Source organism: Leiobunum rupestre, chromosome 1 (assembly GCF_980474605.1).
Source record: "Leiobunum rupestre chromosome 1, qqLeiRupe1.1.hap1, whole genome shotgun sequence".
NCBI lineage: Eukaryota > Metazoa > Arthropoda > Arachnida > Opiliones > Sclerosomatidae > Leiobunum > Leiobunum rupestre.
Window position 1 is genome coordinate 19,852,180 of NC_143384.1, and position 19,821 is coordinate 19,872,000.

The window sequence follows — 19,821 nt, forward strand, 5'->3', positions numbered from 1 at the left end:
ATAGGTAAAAATAATAACAGAAAATAACTTTATTTATGATTATCAACTGATTTTGTAATAGTACAAGCATTTTTCTAAGAGTAACAGGCAATTTTCTTCGCCAATAGCATAAAAATAGAAATGAGACTGGAACCAAACAGTGTTGGAAATAAGACGGTGGCGTCGGTCAAAGACCAGTTTATTTTGGGCTATGACCAGTAAATTAAATGGAATCTGGGGGGTTCACTGGTCATAATGACCAGTTTATTTTTAATTAAAATGATAATTCTATGCCGAAAAGAAAAAATGATAAAAGCGTTTTGCTCTCAGCTTCTCACAGCCAATGAAATTGCGGATTTCGACTTATTGCTACTCCTAAATCAAACGTATTTCCTGGCATCTGGCAGTAATGGAATTTGACGTTCTTCCGCTAACTGCGAAACATCTAGATCAATCATGAAGAATATGTTTAAGAAACATAAACATAGAAGACATTGATGCCTATCCCGCAATTACTTTATGGATTTTAGAAACAAAAAGAAGGTCAGAAAGGAGTTAAACTGTTTTTATTCGAAGGACTAGAAGATGATGTAAAACTGTAAATACGGATAAATTTTTATTCGAAGAACGAGAAGATGATGAAATATTTTTTAAAGTTTCATAAGAAATGTGATAAAAATCAAAGCTCTTTGGTTTGTGATAAATAATTATCATTATAGTTCCGAATCGCTATAAACAATTCACTTTCAAAAGTAAAAAAAAGAGGGAGGGAGATAAGTGGGTTAGAATAGAGTGGTCGTGACCAGTAAATTATTTTTTAAGTAGGGGGTATTGTGGTCATATTGACCAGTAGTTTTAAAAAGTTTATTTCCAACACTGGAACCAAAGACTATAGAAGCTTACGCTACATAGACTGATTTGTGCGTAAGCTTCTATAGTCTTTGCGAGTCTTTGCTAGAACCATAATCGGATTGGGGGAGACATTGAGTTGGGAATATTAATCTATAGGTACAATCAAAACGTAGGATTTCAGTATTTCGCGAAACAAGTTTTTAACAAATATGAATACTGCCGTCTGCTCCCAAATGACGAGATAACTTTATAATTCTACCCGTGGCGCCGTCTATCTCTCAATGGTTCGTTCAAATAAGACGCGTTTTCCGGCAAAAAGATTTTTTTTCAAAAATAATGGATGGCGCCACGGGTCATATGATAACGTTTGTTCGTCATTTTAGAGGAGACGGCACATTCGTAATTTTCAAAACCTTGTTTCGCGGGGAGCAGATTTGATTGGATCTCTAGATTAATATTCTCAACTCAATGGGGGGAATAAGAAGAACTAAATAAGATCACCTCTAAAGCCATAGGAGGGAGCGGCCAACGGCGAAACCGTTGCAGGGCGACAAAAATACCAAAGGTTATATTCAGTTTTAAACAACTATGAAAATCATTACTTTCACAAGAATCTACATTACCGTAAATTACATATTTGTAAACCTTTTAAATTTACTAGTCTTGTTAGACCCGAAAAACGCAAACACAAAGTATCATCACTGCGTAGTGGCTCGCCGCCTTAAAAATTTCCGCCGTAACCATGGCGACAAAGTTTAATGCGCTTGTCAGATGGCGCGGATAGCCTGATTCCACCCTACAACAAGTGCTTCCTTTTAACCAGGTAGCTTTTTTTGACATATTAAGTGCTAGCACACACACTACGTATAGGTGGAAAGTTTCCATTATTTCAACAAGCACTATATAAACAGTAACATGCAGGTCCTGCCTCTCGGAAATATTACTTCTTGCCAATTTCCTTGAAGACGTTTTATTGAATCGCCTATTGACTTAAATGATTACATAAAAAGCAAGAAAGAAATTATTCAGTTCAACATGATATATAGTGCAACGCAAAGAAAGTATAGATGTTTTCCAAAAATTCCATCATTCTGTAACCTTGGAGGAATAAAGCTTGCATTAGCCAAACCAATTTAAACCAGCAAACGCATTTATATAGCAAACTAAAATTCAGCGCAAACAGACACTTTTCTATCCCAGCACAGACCACTACCATCCTAACAACCGTACAATGCTGGAGTATAAAATCAAAGATAATATAGAACTGGCCATAGAGTGAACCCAAGGTTCGTAAATCGTGCATGCCCGATGGCAGGTGGGCCCCACGGACCGTTCATGAAGTGGGCCCCTCAAACATGATAGCGTTATAAATGTTAAAGCTGGGGCGCTTTGTCTTCTGGCAGCCCAAAATATTAGACCCAGTCCGCCACTGTCCGTACCCTTCGAATTGGAAAGCTTTCCGATTGACGGTTTTCTAACGAAGCGAAAACCCACTTCCGGCAGATGACCTACGAAAAATCAGCCTCTATCGGTCGCTGTATTGTGTTATGTTTTGTTTTGCTAATCTAGTTTTTTATATATGCTTTGTTTTAACAAAACCTAAAAGAGGTCTATTTTATTTGTATATAAACTCAGTCGCTTGGTTCTAATAAAACACATTCAAGTTGCATCTAAACCTTGTTGTTACTCTCTCTCCTTCTTATATTCTGGTACACTAAGCCAGGACATAACATGGTGTCAGATTTATGAAGAACGTCGCGCCTAGTAGAGTTTTTGCCTAGAAGAGGTTATGCTTAAGTCAAAGTTTTAGCTTAGTTCAGGTATCTCAGAATTCTTCCAGTATGGCGAGTAATATTCCGACGATTAAGCCGTTTCACGCAGGAAACAACCCAGCCGAAGCATGGAGATTTTGGCGACAGGATTTCACGGACTACATCTCAGCCTTGAAATACGATACGGAGGAAGAGTCGACAAAGACAGCGCTGTTCAGACACGTTTGTGGGGACGAATTGAAGCAGCAATATCGTTCGTTTCAATTACAACCTTTGTCTCCAGACACAGACGTGACGTTGGTTCAAATCCTTGACGAATTCAACAAACAGTATGATGCATATACTAATGAGATTTCGGCGTCGTTTTTTGCCTTGGGTATCAAGCAGAAGCAAGGTGAACCTTTTCCTGAATTTTACTCTCGACTGCGACTGGCCATTGAAGAATGCAACTACAGCAAGGCCATGGAGAGGATGTTGCGAGATAAGCTGGTTCATGGGCTGCAAGACAAAGCTTTACAAGAACGACTTCTCAGGGAAGCCGGTCGGAAAAAGAAGACGCTAGCTGATGTTATCAGCGACTGTAAAGCGGCAGAGTTATCAAAAGCACAAGCAATCGCTATGAACGATCCAAAGAGCGAAGTCCACATCGTAACACGGAAAAAGAAGGTCGTAGCAGGTCGCAGCAAGGCAAGTTCCCGAGAAATTAAAAATTGTGGATATTGTGGTTTAAGTCACGCTTCAAGCAACTGTCCGGCGTATGGTAAGATTTGCCACAACTGTGGGATTAAAAACCATTTCAGCTCCAAGTTCCGCAAGAACGCTAAAGAGAGCAAACCACATGCGCCAAAAGATAAGAGAGTTGATGTCGTTTCTCAATCCATGGATGACGTTGTCTACATCGGTTCAGTCGACGTATGTGACCAAGGGTGCGGAGCATCAGTACATGCGATAAGCGATTCTCAAGATCAAAGTGACGTTTGGTATGAAGAAATATCTGTCAATGGGTACAAAGTCAATTTCAAGCTAGACACGGGTGCTCAGGTAAATGTAATTACGAAATCTGAGCTGTTGAAGATGTCAGATTGTCCAGTTGTCCGAAAGACCAATGAGAGAGTCCTGGACTTTAGCGGAAATGAAGTTCCTGTGCTTGGGGACTGTCATTTAGCCTGCTCCACAGACTCTATGAAGAGAGGTGGTACATTCCGTTTCATCGTGACAGACCTGATTGCCACACCCGTTCTGAGCGCTAATACCTGCGTTCAGCTGGGTTTGGTTGAAAGAGTCGGAAAGTCAGCATCCGTTTGCCAAGCTGAAGTCGACACGCCAGAAAGGGTCCTTGCTGATTTTTCCGATGTCTTGACAGGTATGGGCCGTCTGAAGCGAGGGGTGACCATCCACATGAGGAAAGACGCCAACCCTCACGTTTCTGCGCCAAGAAAAATTCCGCTGGCTCAACAAGAAAAAATAAAGCGCGAGCTGCAACGAATGGAAGAGTTGGAAGTTATTACAAGAGTCGACAAGCCGACAGAATGGGTCAACAACATGGTGGTGATCGAGAAGCCGAATAAGATACGGATCTGTTTAGATCCAAGGCAGTTGAATGAAGGGATAATGCGTCCGCGTTATCCCATACCAGAACCAGATAAACTGTTTGCAGGACTTCAAGGCTGCAGTATCTTTACGTCGCTTGATGCAAAGGATGGCTTCTGGCAGCTGCCGTTGGATGAAAAGTCGTCATATCTTACGACATTTGCAATACCATGGGGGAGATATCGCTTTCTGGTCTTACCATTTGGACTAAACAATGCGCCAGAGGAATTCCAAAAGGCCATGGATGACATATTCGAGAAGGAGCCAAGAATCAACCCCTATTTGGATGATATCGCCATTGGTTCCAAAGACGTGGCTGAGCATTGTACATTGCTGCGTAGGACTCTGTCCATTGCGAGAGAGGTCAATCTTAAATTCAACCGACAGAAGGTTCAGTTGGCCAAGACGAAATTGAAATATATTGGTCATGTCGTTTCCAAAGAAGGTCTAGAGCCAGATCCAGGGAAAATTGAAGCGGTCGTAAAGTATACAGAGCCAACGAGTAGAGAAGATCTGCGAAGATTTTTGGGTATGATAACATATCTCACCAAATTCACCCCAAACCTGTCGACGCTGACCCACTCTTTACGTCAACTGTTGAAGCAGTCGTCAGTATGGTGCTGGGACGCAAATGTCCAGAGCGATTTCAACGCAATCAAGGGCGCTTTGTCTGAAGCGCCATGTCTGAAGTTCTTCAATCCTGGTCAACCAGTCCTGCTATCAGTGGATGCCAGTAAATATGGGCTCTGAGCCGTTCTGCTTCAAGATGATGGTCCAGTGGGCTATGGTTCAGCATCTTTATCGGAAACTCAGCAGAAATACGCCCAAATTGAAAAGGAGTTGCTGGCAGTAATATTTGGGCTACAACATTTCCATTATTACACGTATGGGGTGCCCGTTGAAGTCCAGACTGATCATAAGCCGCTTTTGGGGTTAAGTCTGAAGCCGTATGATACGCTTTCTCCGAGACTTCAGAGACTATTGTTGAAGTTAAATCGATATAATGTACATTTGACGTATGTTCCAGGGAAGCAACTCCTCGTTGCTGACGCATTGTCCCGAGCCCAACTGATCGATAACCATTTTATGGAAGAGTCCATTCCAGTGCCAGTTCAGGTCTGTCTGTTGGTAACAGCGTCTAATACCAGATGGAACGAGTTGAAGACCTTGACAGATCGCAGCTTGGCACTTCAGGACGTAATTTTACATGTCTCTAATGGATGGCCAGATGCTAAGACAAGTGCTCGGGTCAGAGCGAGGCCGTACTTTCACTGTCGAGATGGACTCTACTTGTCCTCGAATGGACTTCTTTGCAGAGGTCAGCGCTTGGTTGTTCCTGAAGAAGCTCGCCAAAACATTCTGGATGTCATTCATTCCGCTCACAGAAGGATCGTAGCAGGAAAGGTCAAAGCCAGGGAATACTTCTATTGGCCTACCATGAACCAGAACGTTGAGGATTCCGTCAGTCAATGCCAAATCTGTCAAGCGTATCAGAACAGTAATCAGCATGAGCCCCTATTGAGTCGTGAGCTGCCCAGTCGACCTTGGGAGAAAGTTGGTTGCGATTTCTTTGAGATCAGAGGGAGACACTATCTACTCGTCGTTGATTATTTTTCGAAAATTGTTGAGGTCCAGCTTCTGCACAGCACCACCGCTCCAGCAGTAATTATGGCCATGAAGACCATCTACGCACGATTTGGTATACCCGAAGAAGTCGTCAGCGATGGCGGTCCACCTTATGACTCTGTGGCTATGAAGGAATTTCACGCTCAATGGGGTATTCATCACAACATCACGTCTCCGTATTATCCCCGTTCCAATGGGCAAGTAGAGCGGTCCGTTCAAACGCTTAAGAAGAGTCTACTTAAAGCCGTAGAGGATGGTAAAGATTTGCACCTTGTGCTTCTAGATTACAGGATTACACCGACGCATGGCCTGGCCTCACCTGCCGAACTGTTAATGGGACGAAGACTCCGGTCTCTGTTGCCGTCACTTCCCGGAAAGTTGACTCCACATTACGATGTCACAGAAGCAACCAAGGAACTGGAAACCCGTCAGCTTAATCAGAGAACTCGGGGTGATCAGAAGTCCAAGCCGCTGAGTCAGCTCAACGAAGGCGACCGAGTATGGTTTCGAAAACGTCCAAATGAAGGTTGGAAGCAAGGAATCATCATCCGGGTTGGTCCGCAAAAGCGATCGTACGGAATACAATCTACCGAAGGAACAATTTACACCCGGAATCGCTTTTACGTCCGCCCTGATCGTTCTGCTGTTGAAAACTACCATTCGGTTGATCATACTTCTGGTTCAGTCACCGGTCCAGAATCACCAACCGGTCTTGCGAAAGCTTCAGAGACACCTCCAGCACCCGTTTCTAAACCAATCCACCACGCAGCTCCAGTTCCCGAGTTACGGCGCTCTCAACGTCTCCGTAAATCACCGGTTTGGGCTAAAGATTATGTCCGCTAAGTATTTACCGGCATATCCTCGTTTTACGAAAATTTAAAAAAAAAATCACTCACAAAAGGGCGTGTTATGTTTTGTTTTGCTAATCTAGTTTTTTATATATGCTTTGTTTTAACAAAAACTAAAAGAGGTCTATTTTATTTGTATATAAACTCAGTCGCTTGGTTCTAATAAAACACATTCAAGTTGCATCTAAACCTTGTTGTTACTCTCTCTCTCCTTCTTATATTCTGGTACACTAAGCCAGGACATATTGTCGTATCACAGCCAACTTTGATGACGGTGCGAACAGCGCGTCATCAAAGTTGGCTGTCTTATCTATACTCGGTTAACATGGTAACTATGGAGCTAATTTTTTCTGAGTTCCGCCAGAAAGTTTATAAACGCTATAGACGCTTCAATAAATCATCCACCCAGGAAATCGCCAAGAAGTAATATTTCCGAGAGCCAGGACCGTTTATATAGTGCTTGTTAAAATATTGGATATTTTTCCCCTTTACGGCAGCAACAAGCGTTCCCTTTTAACCAGGTAGCTTTTTTGACATATATTAAGGCTTGGCAAAAACACGACGTTCTCTTTACAGATGAAAAGTTTCCATTATTTCCACAAGCACTATGTAAAAAATACCTTGCGGGTCCGGCTCTCGGAAATATAACTTCTTGGCGATTTCCTGGAAGAATGATTTATTTAAGCGCATATTGAATACGCACAAAATAACTAATTTCGAATCTAGGGTACGAGGTTTATATTATATTTGATAAAATGTATACCAATAATTTACCGTTTAAAATACCGTAGATTCAAAATCAACGCGTTGTCAATAGCGTTTACCCACTTCCCTCCATAATTACCACGTAACCAACTATTCGCGACCGAAAACTTTAACTACACCCCCTAGCTTTGGTTCGCCATTAACTGGTTTCTTATTCGCCTGTTCCATGATAATGAGTAATAGGGCTTCTCTTTTTACTCTTTCTTGAAAGGAGGTGTAAATTAGTAAATCGAATTTTGTCGTCGGCTACTCAGAATTTATCTGCTAAAAGGCCACAGGTAGCCATTTGGGAAAAACGTTTTTACTTTGACTCAACCTATTCGCCACCACAGAATCGTAGTAAAATGACGTCATAGCCGTACTCTTCTTACAACCTCTTCCAAGCTAGAACAAGCGAAAAGAAACCACCTATTGAAACCTAGAAACTATATAGAGGTATACACTTGGAAAGTCTAATAGCTTTTTCCATTTGTCTGCTCTCGAGCACTAGCTCTAGATCGCTCTGATTATCATTTTATGTGCCATTAGCGTGCTCGGATCTGCTCCGATCAAGTTTCGCGTGTTCCATTTAGCGCTCTCGGGTGCTCCGAGATCGCCCAAAAAAACCGATCTGCCGATTTCGACAGATCAACGGATCGAGATCGAAGCAAATTTTCGCGTGTTCCTTTTAGATTTTACTATGGTGTAGTCGGGCCAGGGCGTCGCCCCGATGCTTTTTTTCAAAGGCAGGGCGCCGCCCGCCTTGGTTTTTCGATTTTTCCAGGGCGCGCCCTGCCTCTTTTTTTCAACTTTCCAGGGCGCGCCTTGCTTCTATTTCGTAAATTGTTTTTCTCGAATAAAGGGTGTGTGAATTTATTATACATTTTGCCCCCAGGAAAATACCATAACAATTTCAAATCGTTACTTATAGGTACGGCCAGCTTCGATCGCGATAAAAATTGAAGTAGACGTACATTTAAAGCGGCTGGTACAGCCAACTTCGATCACGCGCGAAATCGAAGTTGGCCGTACCCAGGTAGCGCCCCGGTTCTTTTTTTTAGGACTACACCCATAGAAATCTCATAGGTAACTAGAATGCTGCCGCCTACGGCCGAGCTTGACGCCAGTTCGCCTTGAACCTTCAGCCAATGAGAGGCCGTAGAGTGGTTCCGCCAAGGAGGATAATAATCCTCGCTGGTTCCGTTACTATAGCGGGAGATAGGTGACGTCATTCTCTCCGGTGACATTAAATTCTTGGCAGAACCGCTCTTTGAGCTCTGATTGGCTGAGATCTGGCTTCGTCTGCCACGGCGTTTGGACCATTTGCCAGTTACACGGCAGCATTCTAGTTACCTATGAGATTTCTATGACTACACCACTGGTATCATCATTTTAGACCAAGACGCAAAAATTCAAATTACTACATTTCCGGTTTTACTCTAGTCGATTGGGGCGAGATCTATGACGTCAGAGACAGATCCAGAGCGAATCTTGAGCAATCAAATAGAAAACGCTATAAGGTTCCATTGGGACGATGATACGAAAGCGCGTCGAGAAAAAGGCGGGGCTTAACTACGTCAAGTGTAAGACGTAACACGACATTTCAAATTCATTGGCTTGGTCGCAAATAGATAGCGCCCTACAGCTAGGAGCAACAAACACAGCATCCCACACCATAGAAATCTCATACGGCCGAGCTTGACGCCAGTTCGTTTTGAACCTTCAGCCAATGAGAGACCGTAGAGTGGTTCCACCAAGGAGGATAATAATCCTCCTTGGTTCCGCTACTATTGCGGGAGCTAGGTGACGTCATTCTCTCTGGTGACATTAAATTCTTGGCAGAACCAGTCTTTGAGCTCTGATTAGCTGAGATCATGGGTACGTTCAGCAGAGCTCATCGGACTCACCGATTACTAATCGGCGAGATCGGTTTCCTACTGTACGCTTTGTCGCGTTTCCGGTTTTGACGTCATGATAGTCATCGGTTACTCACCGAAGTCATCGGCTGGAAGAGTCGGTTTTTCCGATGGCTGACGTAAAACTATTAAAAAAGCTATGGCATTTTAAAAAACACCGATGACTGAATAAAAGCGTTCAGCAACTTACGACGTCATTATGACGAAAAAGCTCATCGGGGGAAAATATCAAATCCATCGGGTTTTTTTCCGTTGACTGCTGCTGAACGTAGCCCTGGCTATCGTCTGCCATGGCGTTTGGTACATTTGCCAGTTACACGGCAGCATTCTAGTTACCTATGAGATTTCTATGCCCCACACAAGCAGAACACTACCCGTCAAAAGTCGTGGATTTTCTTGTGTACAGTTTTATTGGCTAGATGCTTTTGCAACTGCTGCCGTCGGAAGGGAAAAAATCGGAAATTGTCTTCCCCCCACGCTCGTAAAAAGTTCATCGTAAAGGCTCGTCCAATGAAATTTGTACACAACACTGCGTTAGCGTGTTTAAAGGCTAGCTGCGTACGGTTCTCCTTGTGTTTGTTGCTCCTAGCCTACAGCAACTAATGGAGGCTGATTTTTCGGAGGTCACGTGCCTGAAGTGGTTTATAGCTTCGTTGAAAAACGGGTCAATCAGAAAGATAACTAAATTTGAATCTAGGGTACGGAGTTCTATAGTAACTTTGAATGTACTTACAATTGTTAGTGTAAAATTTAGGAGCGAATAATTTTGAGGCATTTTAAAAATAAATATTTTCACGCTCCCAATGTGTTGTTGATAACGACTGGCAGGGAGCGATCAATATTGGAACACTTTTGGAGGCGACAGAAATACAAATAATTATGATATTTCGTTTATAAGCGAAATTAATATTTTAACTACAACAACCTGACAATTTATTTTGTACTTTTTGGACAGGGTGGCTTCGAACCAATTTAAAACATACAGTAGTTTCTATTTGGTTTTATTTAAAAAGAAAAATACATTTTATGTTCTAATACAATTAATTAAAACAACAAGACAAGTCCTGTACATTTTTCGTGCAAATCCCTTAAACAATTTCCATGAAGGGGAAAAACTGATTTTCAATGTAGATTAAACTTTTTCCGTAATAATAAATAGATATTTTTTCCCCTCTGCCAGACAAAACTGCCCAAATATCAGGCCCCAAAGCGATTCTGCACAATACTTCGACCCCCAAATAACGGTAAATGTTATTTACATTTTCCGGCATTAATATAACGAAGCTAAAAATTTCTTTTTACCGTTTGAAAAAAGCTTGTTTAATTTTCAAATTATTTTCCAGTCAATGTTATATATATTTTCTGGTCTAAAAACACTGCAACAAAAACAAAATTCCTAATAAAAGCAAAAATACACCCAATACAAGATTGGTATGAACGTCTCGGTAGTCGAGGGTGAGAGTAATGAAAAATATTATACAACCCCTATGTCTTTTAACACCACAATTTTATCTTTTTAGTTGCAATACAATAAAACCTAATTAACAAAAAATAACAAGCATTCATTAAGAATATTGTCTATAATTTTTTTAATTTAATTTTATAGTTTAGCACAGTTCATGGTAACACCATTTTTTTTCAAACTATTTGAAGCGCTAAACCCAGCCAATGTTTTATTTCTCAAGATTTGTGGCAGCGAATTTTTGATACAGATACGGTTTTTTTTGGAAAAATACTACATAAATTAAGTAACATTTACAATTTTTAAGCTCTAGTCTTAAAAGTTTTAGTGACAATGAAAATAAAATAATGCGAAGAGCTGTTCATAACAATCTTGGGGATGAAAATTTCACATAAAGGGGGAACATTTTTTTCGAAGTTAATCTACTGAAGGATTTGGAAAAGCAAATAGGAGTTTATTTGTTTTGAAAGTCGATATTTTTACTTTTTATATAGAAGAGTTAAACCAAAACAAATTGTTTTAAAAGTTGTCATTTCATTAAATAAAAATAGAGCGATAACTTGGGAGTGTATTTGTGTGGTTTTTGTAGTGATTTTTTTTCGCTTTATATTATTTACACAAAAAACGTTTAAGTTCCTTTCTGAAAGAAACTAATTTTCCGGATTCGTTTTCATTTTTTATAATTTTTACCACCTTATTTTAAACATTTATTCAATCCATCCAGACCTTTTTTCAGCGAGCCTTCCAGATTTGGTTTAAGTTTTTATAAATTTAGACGATGACATAATTGCAAAAGAAAGAAATTATTTACTTTTAGTTGTGAATTTTGATAGCTTTTTCCAAATAGTTATATCTGGAACGCTTCGGTGCCTTGTTAATGTGCTCCAAAGCTAGCCACGGGCGAGGTTGCATTGCGTTACCTGCAAAAAGAACGGCAAAATAGAGCCGCAACTAATGGAGTTAGTAAACGAGGAAAACAATGGAGGGTGTTAAGGAATAACGTTTTACAGTTCTCACGTTGATTTGGCAGAAAATCTGGTAAATTGACACAATACTCCGTCTCTTCTTCGTTGATATACCGCGGAATACCCATTACTACAATGGCAAACTTGAACTGTACGAAAGTAAAAGGAATTATACGTTAGTGATAATAATTAAGCATTTGTTTAGGCTTAATCCTTCAAGATAAAATTTTGGGTTAAATATACCTTTTCAAATTCTTTGTCCGGGACATCTAGTTTCTTCTGTATTCTTTCTTTAACTTTTGAAAAAGGTTCATTCTATAAAACAGATGGGGGGAAAAGTCACATTACCGCATCCCTAAATTAATGTATTAAATAAAATATTACTTGTTTAATCTTGAGTAGAAAAGGAACACCATAAGTTGAGAAAATTTCTTTGTAGAAATGGGCAACAGGGATTAATAGCTCATCGTCATTTAGGTGCAATTCGTCTTTAGGGATTTCCTCTATTCGGAAACACTTTGTTCCAGCTGGGTTTAGACATTCCAACTGAATATCTTCCCTTTGCACACTGAAGATTTTGTAGCTGATTACTTCTAATAGCCTATAAAATGAGTTTGTAAGCAAAATTGAAGCACTGAAAAGGAAATAAAACAATAAATTACCTTAGTCGTCCAACGGAGCCATCCTCCGTGGATAGTTCAACCTGTTTCATAGCTTCCTCCAGCAGATCAGCAACACACCCATTTTTATTCGGGTAAAGAACTAATTCTTTCTGTGTTGTCAAGAATTGTCAATTAATAAATTATTCAACTAAATTAAATTTACCAGGGTGATTAAGATACGTAAAACTGTAAAATCAAGTAATTGGCAGTTAAGCTTTAGTAAAGTAGGATTGGAAATTAGTTTCCTTAATCACCCAGTAACTAAGAAATGATTCTTACCTCCTCTTTGAGTTTGTTATTAACCCAAATGCACTTGAATTGCTTCTTATTTTCTAATTCATTAACTCGGATGCTGAGTTGTTGGTAATATATCTTTTTCACTTGTTTGGGTTTATAACCTTGCAAAAGGTCTTTCAACGTCCCATCATAATTGAAGCGTAAAGCACTACCTGGGCCTTCACGATAATTTTGCGTTTTGAAAAATTGCAAAAGGTACGGGTCCGTGCCTAACTTTTGAGCAACAGCGTGCGCCATTTGCTCGTAGTTCATACGATTTGACATAACCAAAGTAAAACCAGTATCATTCGGGATAGTTTTGTCACAGAACGTAACCTCTACTCGGTAATAAAGCTCTCGAAAATAGTCCTAGCAAAAATGAGGTATTGTTAAGTTATCAATACCGTAAAAATTCTGCTGATTAACAATCAAAGAATTTAAATCACCGTGACAGTAGGAAGGGGAATTTGAGTTGGATTAAGAATATTATTTCCGCTGTTAGTGTTCAAGAGTGCAGGCGCAGAAGACTGCTTGTAGCTTTCTTCCTCGAGATCACTAGCTTTTTGAAAAACAATGATGTCCCCGTCCATCAACTCTTCCAAAACTTTCTCTAGCGGTAGATCCAAATCCTCAATTTGATCAACCATATTTGGTTTAACTTCCTTCATTTAGGAAAAAAAATTTAATCAGAATTTAACAGATAAAAATTGGTAAATATCCATACATGATATTTTACCTCATAGAGGACCAAGTTAGTATTGGGAGGGAATCCCGCTTTCTCATTTAAAATCGGCATTAATTCCCCTAGAATTTAAAATAATTAATATTTATACCGTAAGCCCAAGCTTAAAGAGTAATTTGCAAATTATTCGTTACCACCCTAATTTTGTTATTAAACGAAGCACTTACGTTTAAAGTACCCAAATATAAAGTTTTGTTGCTTTCCGCTTCGTAGTTAATTAGAAATAATTAGTAGAACGCAAAAACAATTTGATTTTAGAAATATTCAGACAGAACCATAGTCTATGATGTCACAAACTAGGCTCTATAAAATTATTGTTCAGAATAAAACCCGCAGTGAGGCACTGCAGTGTAAATTTCATTTTAATATTAAATAAACTTAAAGACAGCATTACATTTTTCGCAACCCATCATCAAATGAATGAGAAAACAAAGCAGTTAAGTTTCTATTCCAAAAATCTATATGCAAGTTACTCTTTAAAAGTGAGGTAGTCATTTAGCCAAGGCTTAAGCTACCAATACTTACTGGCTTTGGATGTAATAGGCATATAACTATGACCAATATAGGCCATCCTCTTTTCTTTGGGGTTGTATAATTTGAAAAATAATAGAACATCACCTATGAAAAAAACCCTAATTAGTTGACAATTGACTTTAACTCGTTAGACTTCAAAAAACTCACTTTCTTTGTCAAATTCTGGTAACGCTGTTGCTCCTGAATCAGGCTCTACAGTTTCTAAGAAGATGGTCCAAGGGTTGTTACTTTCAGCCAGGTCAATAACTGTTTTATGAAGGTCTGCTTCTACATCTATAGCCAAAGGCCGGCATGTTGAGTTTGAACGAGAAGCGACTGGCCACGGACGGATCATAGACAAAGGATAACGCTAAAGTGATAAAATGAAACCATAGAGCTAACCATGACTAACTGCGGGTAGACACTTACCATTTGGTCCGAGATCAATTCTAAAAGTTCTTGTAACGTTGTCGTCTTTTTAACTTTGAAAACTCTAAAACAAGAAGTTAATATTGATAAAGATTGGTCAATTTTGATTTAAAAATTTAAATTGAAAATTCTTTACCTAAAATTAACTTTTTCTGGGTCATAAAGATCATTCCCTTGGTGACCGCAAAAATGGTCCTCCGTTAAAACCTGCACATTCATGTATAAATGAGCTTCATTTCTCTCTTTTCGTTTTAAGGCTTCTTGTCGCCTGATAAAGATTAAATGTATAAGAAAATAACTTCTTTTTAACAAATCCAAAAAATACTGACTTCTCTTCTTGAAGCCTTTCAGCTAACTGTTCTGGAATGTCAGATTCCAAAACAGGTTGAAGAACGTCCTCTGGAACAGAACCATCAACTACAAATTTAAAAGAAAGATTTTTTTTATAATACTAAAGAAAAAGGCCCTGGGTACGTTCAGTAACAGTCAACTGAAAAAAACCCCGACGGTTTCATATTTTCAACGGATGAGTTTTTTGTCATAATGACGTTGTAAGTTGTTGAAAGCTTTTATTCAGTCACCGGTGTTTTTTTTAAATGGCGTTGGATTTATAATAGTTGACGTCAGTCATCGAAAAAAAGGCTCTTCCAGCCGACGACTTCGGTAAGCAACCGATGACCATCGTGATGTCAAAACCGGAAATGCAAAAAAGCGTACAGTAGGAAACCGATGTCAGCGATTACTATACGGTGAGTCTGATGAGCGCTGCTGAGCGTACCACATGACTACATCTTTCAATGTAAGTTGTAGCTTTGCTTTAATTTCTTACGTATTTCTGAATCCCTAATATAGACCAACATGTACGCATTAGTGCAGTGTTTAACCGTAATGTCATCCTCGTGACCTCCAAAGTTATGATCAATGGCCTCTTGCTTCGTGCAACGGGAGACAACGTCATCATCAAATTTGCACCATTTCCCATCGCCTTTAGGGTTAATGAAAACCACATAATGACCACCGTGATTATCTCCACTGTGAACCAATACAGCGTGAAGGGTGTAAGATATAGGTGGTGTTGAACCGGGTGTAGTTGCTGCTAACGGTGCTAAAGCGGGGTTAGCAGTGTTAGAAAGAGGTGTTGGATCTTTCGTATTTTGAGTTTGTGATCTAAAAAGAGGGGAATATTAATTAAACCACACTTAAGGGAAAAATTAATTTACTTACTGAATTAGCTGTTGTTGATGTTGTGGACTTTGAAGATATTTGTCCAAATTTAGTTTTTCAGGGAATTCAAACTTGTCGTTTATTTTTATATTCGTGTCGGTTGTGGGGTCATATTGGAACCTTAAGAGATGTAAATGTAGAACTGGAGGAAAAGATGAGAAAACAATGCCTTTTTCCGCTTCTTGAAGGCCAAATTGACCAGCATCGTATTTATTCTCTCCGTCTAATGTTTCCACAGCACAGTAATCATTGAAAGACTCATAAACTAAAAGAAATTTGGTTTAAAACTATAAATCAACATTCAAAGTTCATTTTAGACAACTTACTATTCTTTTTTCCTTTAACATTAAGCTGAATATCATAAAACGGTTCGACTCTGGAGGATGTGTAACTGACGTGTTTGCACCGAATGTAGGACTATAAATGCGGTGATTGTGATTTCAAACTTAATTTACTGAAAACTCAAGTAAATTAAAATAACTCACAATCATTTTGCCTTCAAATAGCCTTGGAATAGTTCCCTCAACGCAAGTTCCTTTCATTTTACTTTCCATGTTGTCCAGCAACTAATATATTTTTAATCGATGAATTATCCAGTTGATAAATGCAAAAAGAAAGTTCCTTACCACTCTACACAATTCTTGTACATCGTGTTGCATAAAGGAATCTAGAGTTTCCCAGCTAAATATACGAAATGTAAGTTGAAAAATGGCAATTTTAATATGTTTAGGCCATTTGTACTTACCCGAAAGACTTTGTTAATTTTTTAGTACCAACAGGTTTATCAAAGAACTGTAGTTCGTGAAAAACCCTCTGAAGAGCTAATGCAACACTTTTAGAAGAGTCATCACTCTCTGTCGGCATTTGGTACACGGCTTTACGCAGTTTGTTGGTAAAGAAAAGTGTTTGAAGTAGCGAGTTCATATAGCAAGTAGCACCCTGGTTCTTCAAACCAACGTAGCCCGTGTGTTTCTTCGAGTCCCAACTGATGGACCCAAAAAAGTTAGCTTTAATAATCAAGCTTAATTATTAAAGCTATCATAATTTACCTAACACCGTGAGGAGCATCCGCTGAAACCCAAACTTCTAGAATGATAGAATCATCTTTGATGTATCCTTTTTCAGGGTCCATAATATCCTATTAAGAGACATTAGAGTGAAAACTTGCACTTTTATTTAATTAATAGTTAAAAATAGTTACATTAATGGTCATAAAATGGCTAAATCCCCAATCATTTTCTTTACTATAGAATAAATGTTGAATTTCTAGGCAAGAAATATATTTATTTAATTTTCAAACATTTACTAAAGTTAAAGCTAAATTAGTACTTCGTTTAAAAGTTTCAACTCCCTCCTTTTGACTTATTAGCCTTAGCTCAGCAACTGCGTTACAAGACCATGTTCTAAAAAAAGTTTAACATCAGTTCAGTTACTAAAAGTTAATTATAATTATAAACTATCTTACGATGATTCTGATTCACCATTACACTGTAAAAAGAAACCTAAACTTTTTGTCGGTTGTCGATCTTGACCTTGATTCGTTCTTGGCATTGCCATAATTTTCCTACGCAAATTTAGAGGTTAAAAAGACGAGCTCTTTAAATAAGTTTACTTTGGGTTATTTCAATTTGTACCAAGGTAAATTTCTAACAAACGTCGGAGGGCTAAGAACCGTCTCCTTCATTTTACTAAAATTAGTGACTATGAATCGGAAAGTAGCCTCCGAGCGAGCCTCATCTAAAAAAAATTAACACACATTTTATTAAAACCAATTTACACACTCTCGGCCTACACTTACCTTCTTCCTCCATGGCTTCTTCTTGAGATATATTACCAGCTGTATTATTCTCAGGACCAAATTCTCCGTTCAAAAATTTTCCATCTTCTGTATTTGAATCGGCACTTTGTGTCCTTGTATCTGTAACAACATTACATTATTTAAATATTAATTAATTTAAACTCTAAAAACGTTTTCAAGATTCCAAAGTGTTTGTATTCGTACAAAAATTGTCAAATAAAATAGTGTGTCTTTTCTAAGAGTTCTAATTTAATATTAACGTAAATTCCCTGACTAAATCACCAGTTAAATAAACTACGTGTTTCTAAAAAGTGCCATGGAAAATTCTAATCTGTACCAATATATTATGAAACATAAGTCTTCAATAAAATATTTAGCATGTTTCCTTCAAGTAGTTAAATCCTGAAATTTTGCAGTAGACTTAAATCCCTGATTTTATATTTTCATACTGGTAAAAGTTTGTCGGGCCAACACTGGTTAATTATAAATTATAGGTTTGGAAAACACATGTACCTATAAGTATTTGATCATAAGAAATTATGGAATAAAAGAACATTTAGTTTATCAGTATGAAAGTCCTAGTTAGATTAATTTTAATAGGCATCATAAAATCCATAAACTGATATTAAAATTCAGAAAATGGCAAAATAAAAACCACACAAATTCTATGCAATTTTTAAATGTGAATAATTCTCAATAAGCTTATATTTCTACTTTTTAAAATTAGATATTATAGATTTAAATGACTATTTAAACTATACTTAAATTTATTTTTAACCAAATTACAAAAGAAAAGTTGGAAGTATTACTATATGTTACCAATTTTTATACAGTTTTTCAACTTGTTTGTTAAAAGCCTCACTTTTTGCAAATGATTATCAGTAAATAAAATGGGATAAATAGAATTATCTGTAACTAAAACCAATAAATAATTTTAGAATAAGGTTTACTATACAATTGTGCCACTTTATTTATATCCTAACACTATAATAACTGTTAATAAAATCAATATGAAAGGTATATAGTCATTCACACAAAATCTTTTTGTAAAAATGCATTGGAAAACATTGCAATACAGCTAGAAACATTTATGTAAACAAACTTAAGTCTTATACATTTAATGCCATAACTTATTCACAACTAATGCGTATGAAACCTGACTAAAACATTATTTTAATGTCATTACCATTTTATTTGGCACTACTAATGATTATTTCACTTGAGGGTTACACCCATGAAATATGAAATGGGAGCATTTAGAAAATCAAAATAAAACTAGTACAAAGATTGGTTAATAAGCATATTACAAGAATCTTATCTATTTCAAAATTAAATGGGTATTTCAGGAATGAAGTCCATTAAAATTTGCATTATGAACGTTGATTAGCATAGGCCTAAGGGTGGGATGACTAGGCTTAATAGAATATAAAACAGCCCATACCGTAATTAATAAGCTACATTAAGATAAATATTCCTGTTACACTACAGCTTCTAATAAAAACGATTCGAATAGTGATAAAAAAAACACTAAACCTAATATATTTACCTTGCTAAATGTATTTGATTCAACGTACTTTCTACTCCGGCGAAGCCGTATCATCTGCCCACCAACAAACTGAATTACCGTAGTCCCCTTGACTCCCCACCCCTTCCGTACCCAAGCCAGCCGCGGCGGCTCAACTGCTACCATGCAAAGAAGATATGCCTATGTCTACAATAGCACTAACCCTAAGCCTTGGTCGATGAAAAAAGTGACAAAGTCTTTTATCCTCACCTTCTCTCGTGTCCATTTCTTCCGGTTCGGACTGATTATCCTTTTCGTCAGGCGCTAGACTGACGTAATTAACTGACATATTGTCACTTTGTACCAGAGTCTGTTTCTGTTTCTTCACTTTTCCCGTGCCTGTGACCGTGTCTTTTACTGTACCTGACGAATTCTTACCAGAGACGGTCACTTTTACGTGTTTACTGTTTATTCGCCCAATGTCTGCTGGTAAGGCTTAGTCCTCGATGCACAAATGACAAACTAGAGTATTCATAAATTGTTATAATTCATCTGGAAGCCCGTGTATGCACTTTGTCTCTTCGAAAATAAAGGACGAGAACCATTCATTTGTTTTTCACGCTTATAAAACGTGCCGGTCAGGGAAGCCTCATTTACCCCTGATGTTTTCACAATTTTTGACTTCCGTTAAAAAATTGCCTCTTGCCTACTTGAGCGAAAAACGACAAATCAAATCGTCGCAGCGCATGGAAACGCCTTTAACTACGTAAACTTATTAATTTTTAAGCATTAATTCTTGCCTTTATTCCGAAAGTTGGCTCGTCGGAATCGCCACATAAAATTTTAAACAATATGGCGGATGAACGTTTTCACTTTAATCGCTGAGGGGCACTGATTGGTTAATTTTCTTGTGGCTCTG

The 19,821-nt window shown here is 38.2% G+C and overlaps 1 protein-coding gene across 7 annotated transcripts; it reads right to left on the reverse strand.

Annotated features, from left to right (window-relative positions):
* Positions 1–1,906: 1,906 nt before the first annotated feature.
* Usp7 (Ubiquitin-specific protease 7) lies at positions 1,907–19,787 on the reverse strand. 7 transcript variants are annotated; one of them, XM_090176489.1, is made up of 27 exons: positions 19,173–19,787; positions 17,399–17,518; positions 17,235–17,337; positions 17,066–17,164; positions 16,930–17,003; positions 16,802–16,866; positions 16,650–16,738; positions 16,346–16,585; positions 16,227–16,281; positions 16,086–16,166; positions 15,927–16,017; positions 15,601–15,865; positions 15,206–15,543; positions 14,706–14,793; positions 14,513–14,644; positions 14,377–14,440; positions 14,116–14,317; positions 13,960–14,052; positions 13,417–13,496; positions 13,139–13,354; positions 12,696–13,061; positions 12,417–12,526; positions 12,139–12,355; positions 11,998–12,069; positions 11,798–11,903; positions 11,601–11,709; positions 1,907–1,929 (listed from the first exon to the last, which is right to left on the reverse strand). In XM_090176489.1, the coding sequence occupies exons 1-26, from the start codon at positions 19,249–19,251 to the stop codon at positions 11,603–11,605; spliced, it is 3,552 nt and encodes a 1,183-aa protein (XP_090032615.1). In that variant the 5' UTR covers positions 19,252–19,787; the 3' UTR covers positions 1,907–1,929; positions 11,601–11,602. The 7 variants fall into 7 exon arrangements, with proteins under 7 accessions (XP_090032615.1, XP_090032612.1, XP_090032621.1 ...); XM_090176486.1 differs by lacking the exon at positions 1,907–1,929 and adding an exon at positions 10,312–11,530; XM_090176495.1 differs by lacking the exon at positions 1,907–1,929 and adding an exon at positions 10,312–11,530 and having other exon boundaries at positions 11,807–11,903; positions 19,173–19,786.
* Between the last annotated feature and the right edge of the window lie 34 nt (positions 19,788–19,821).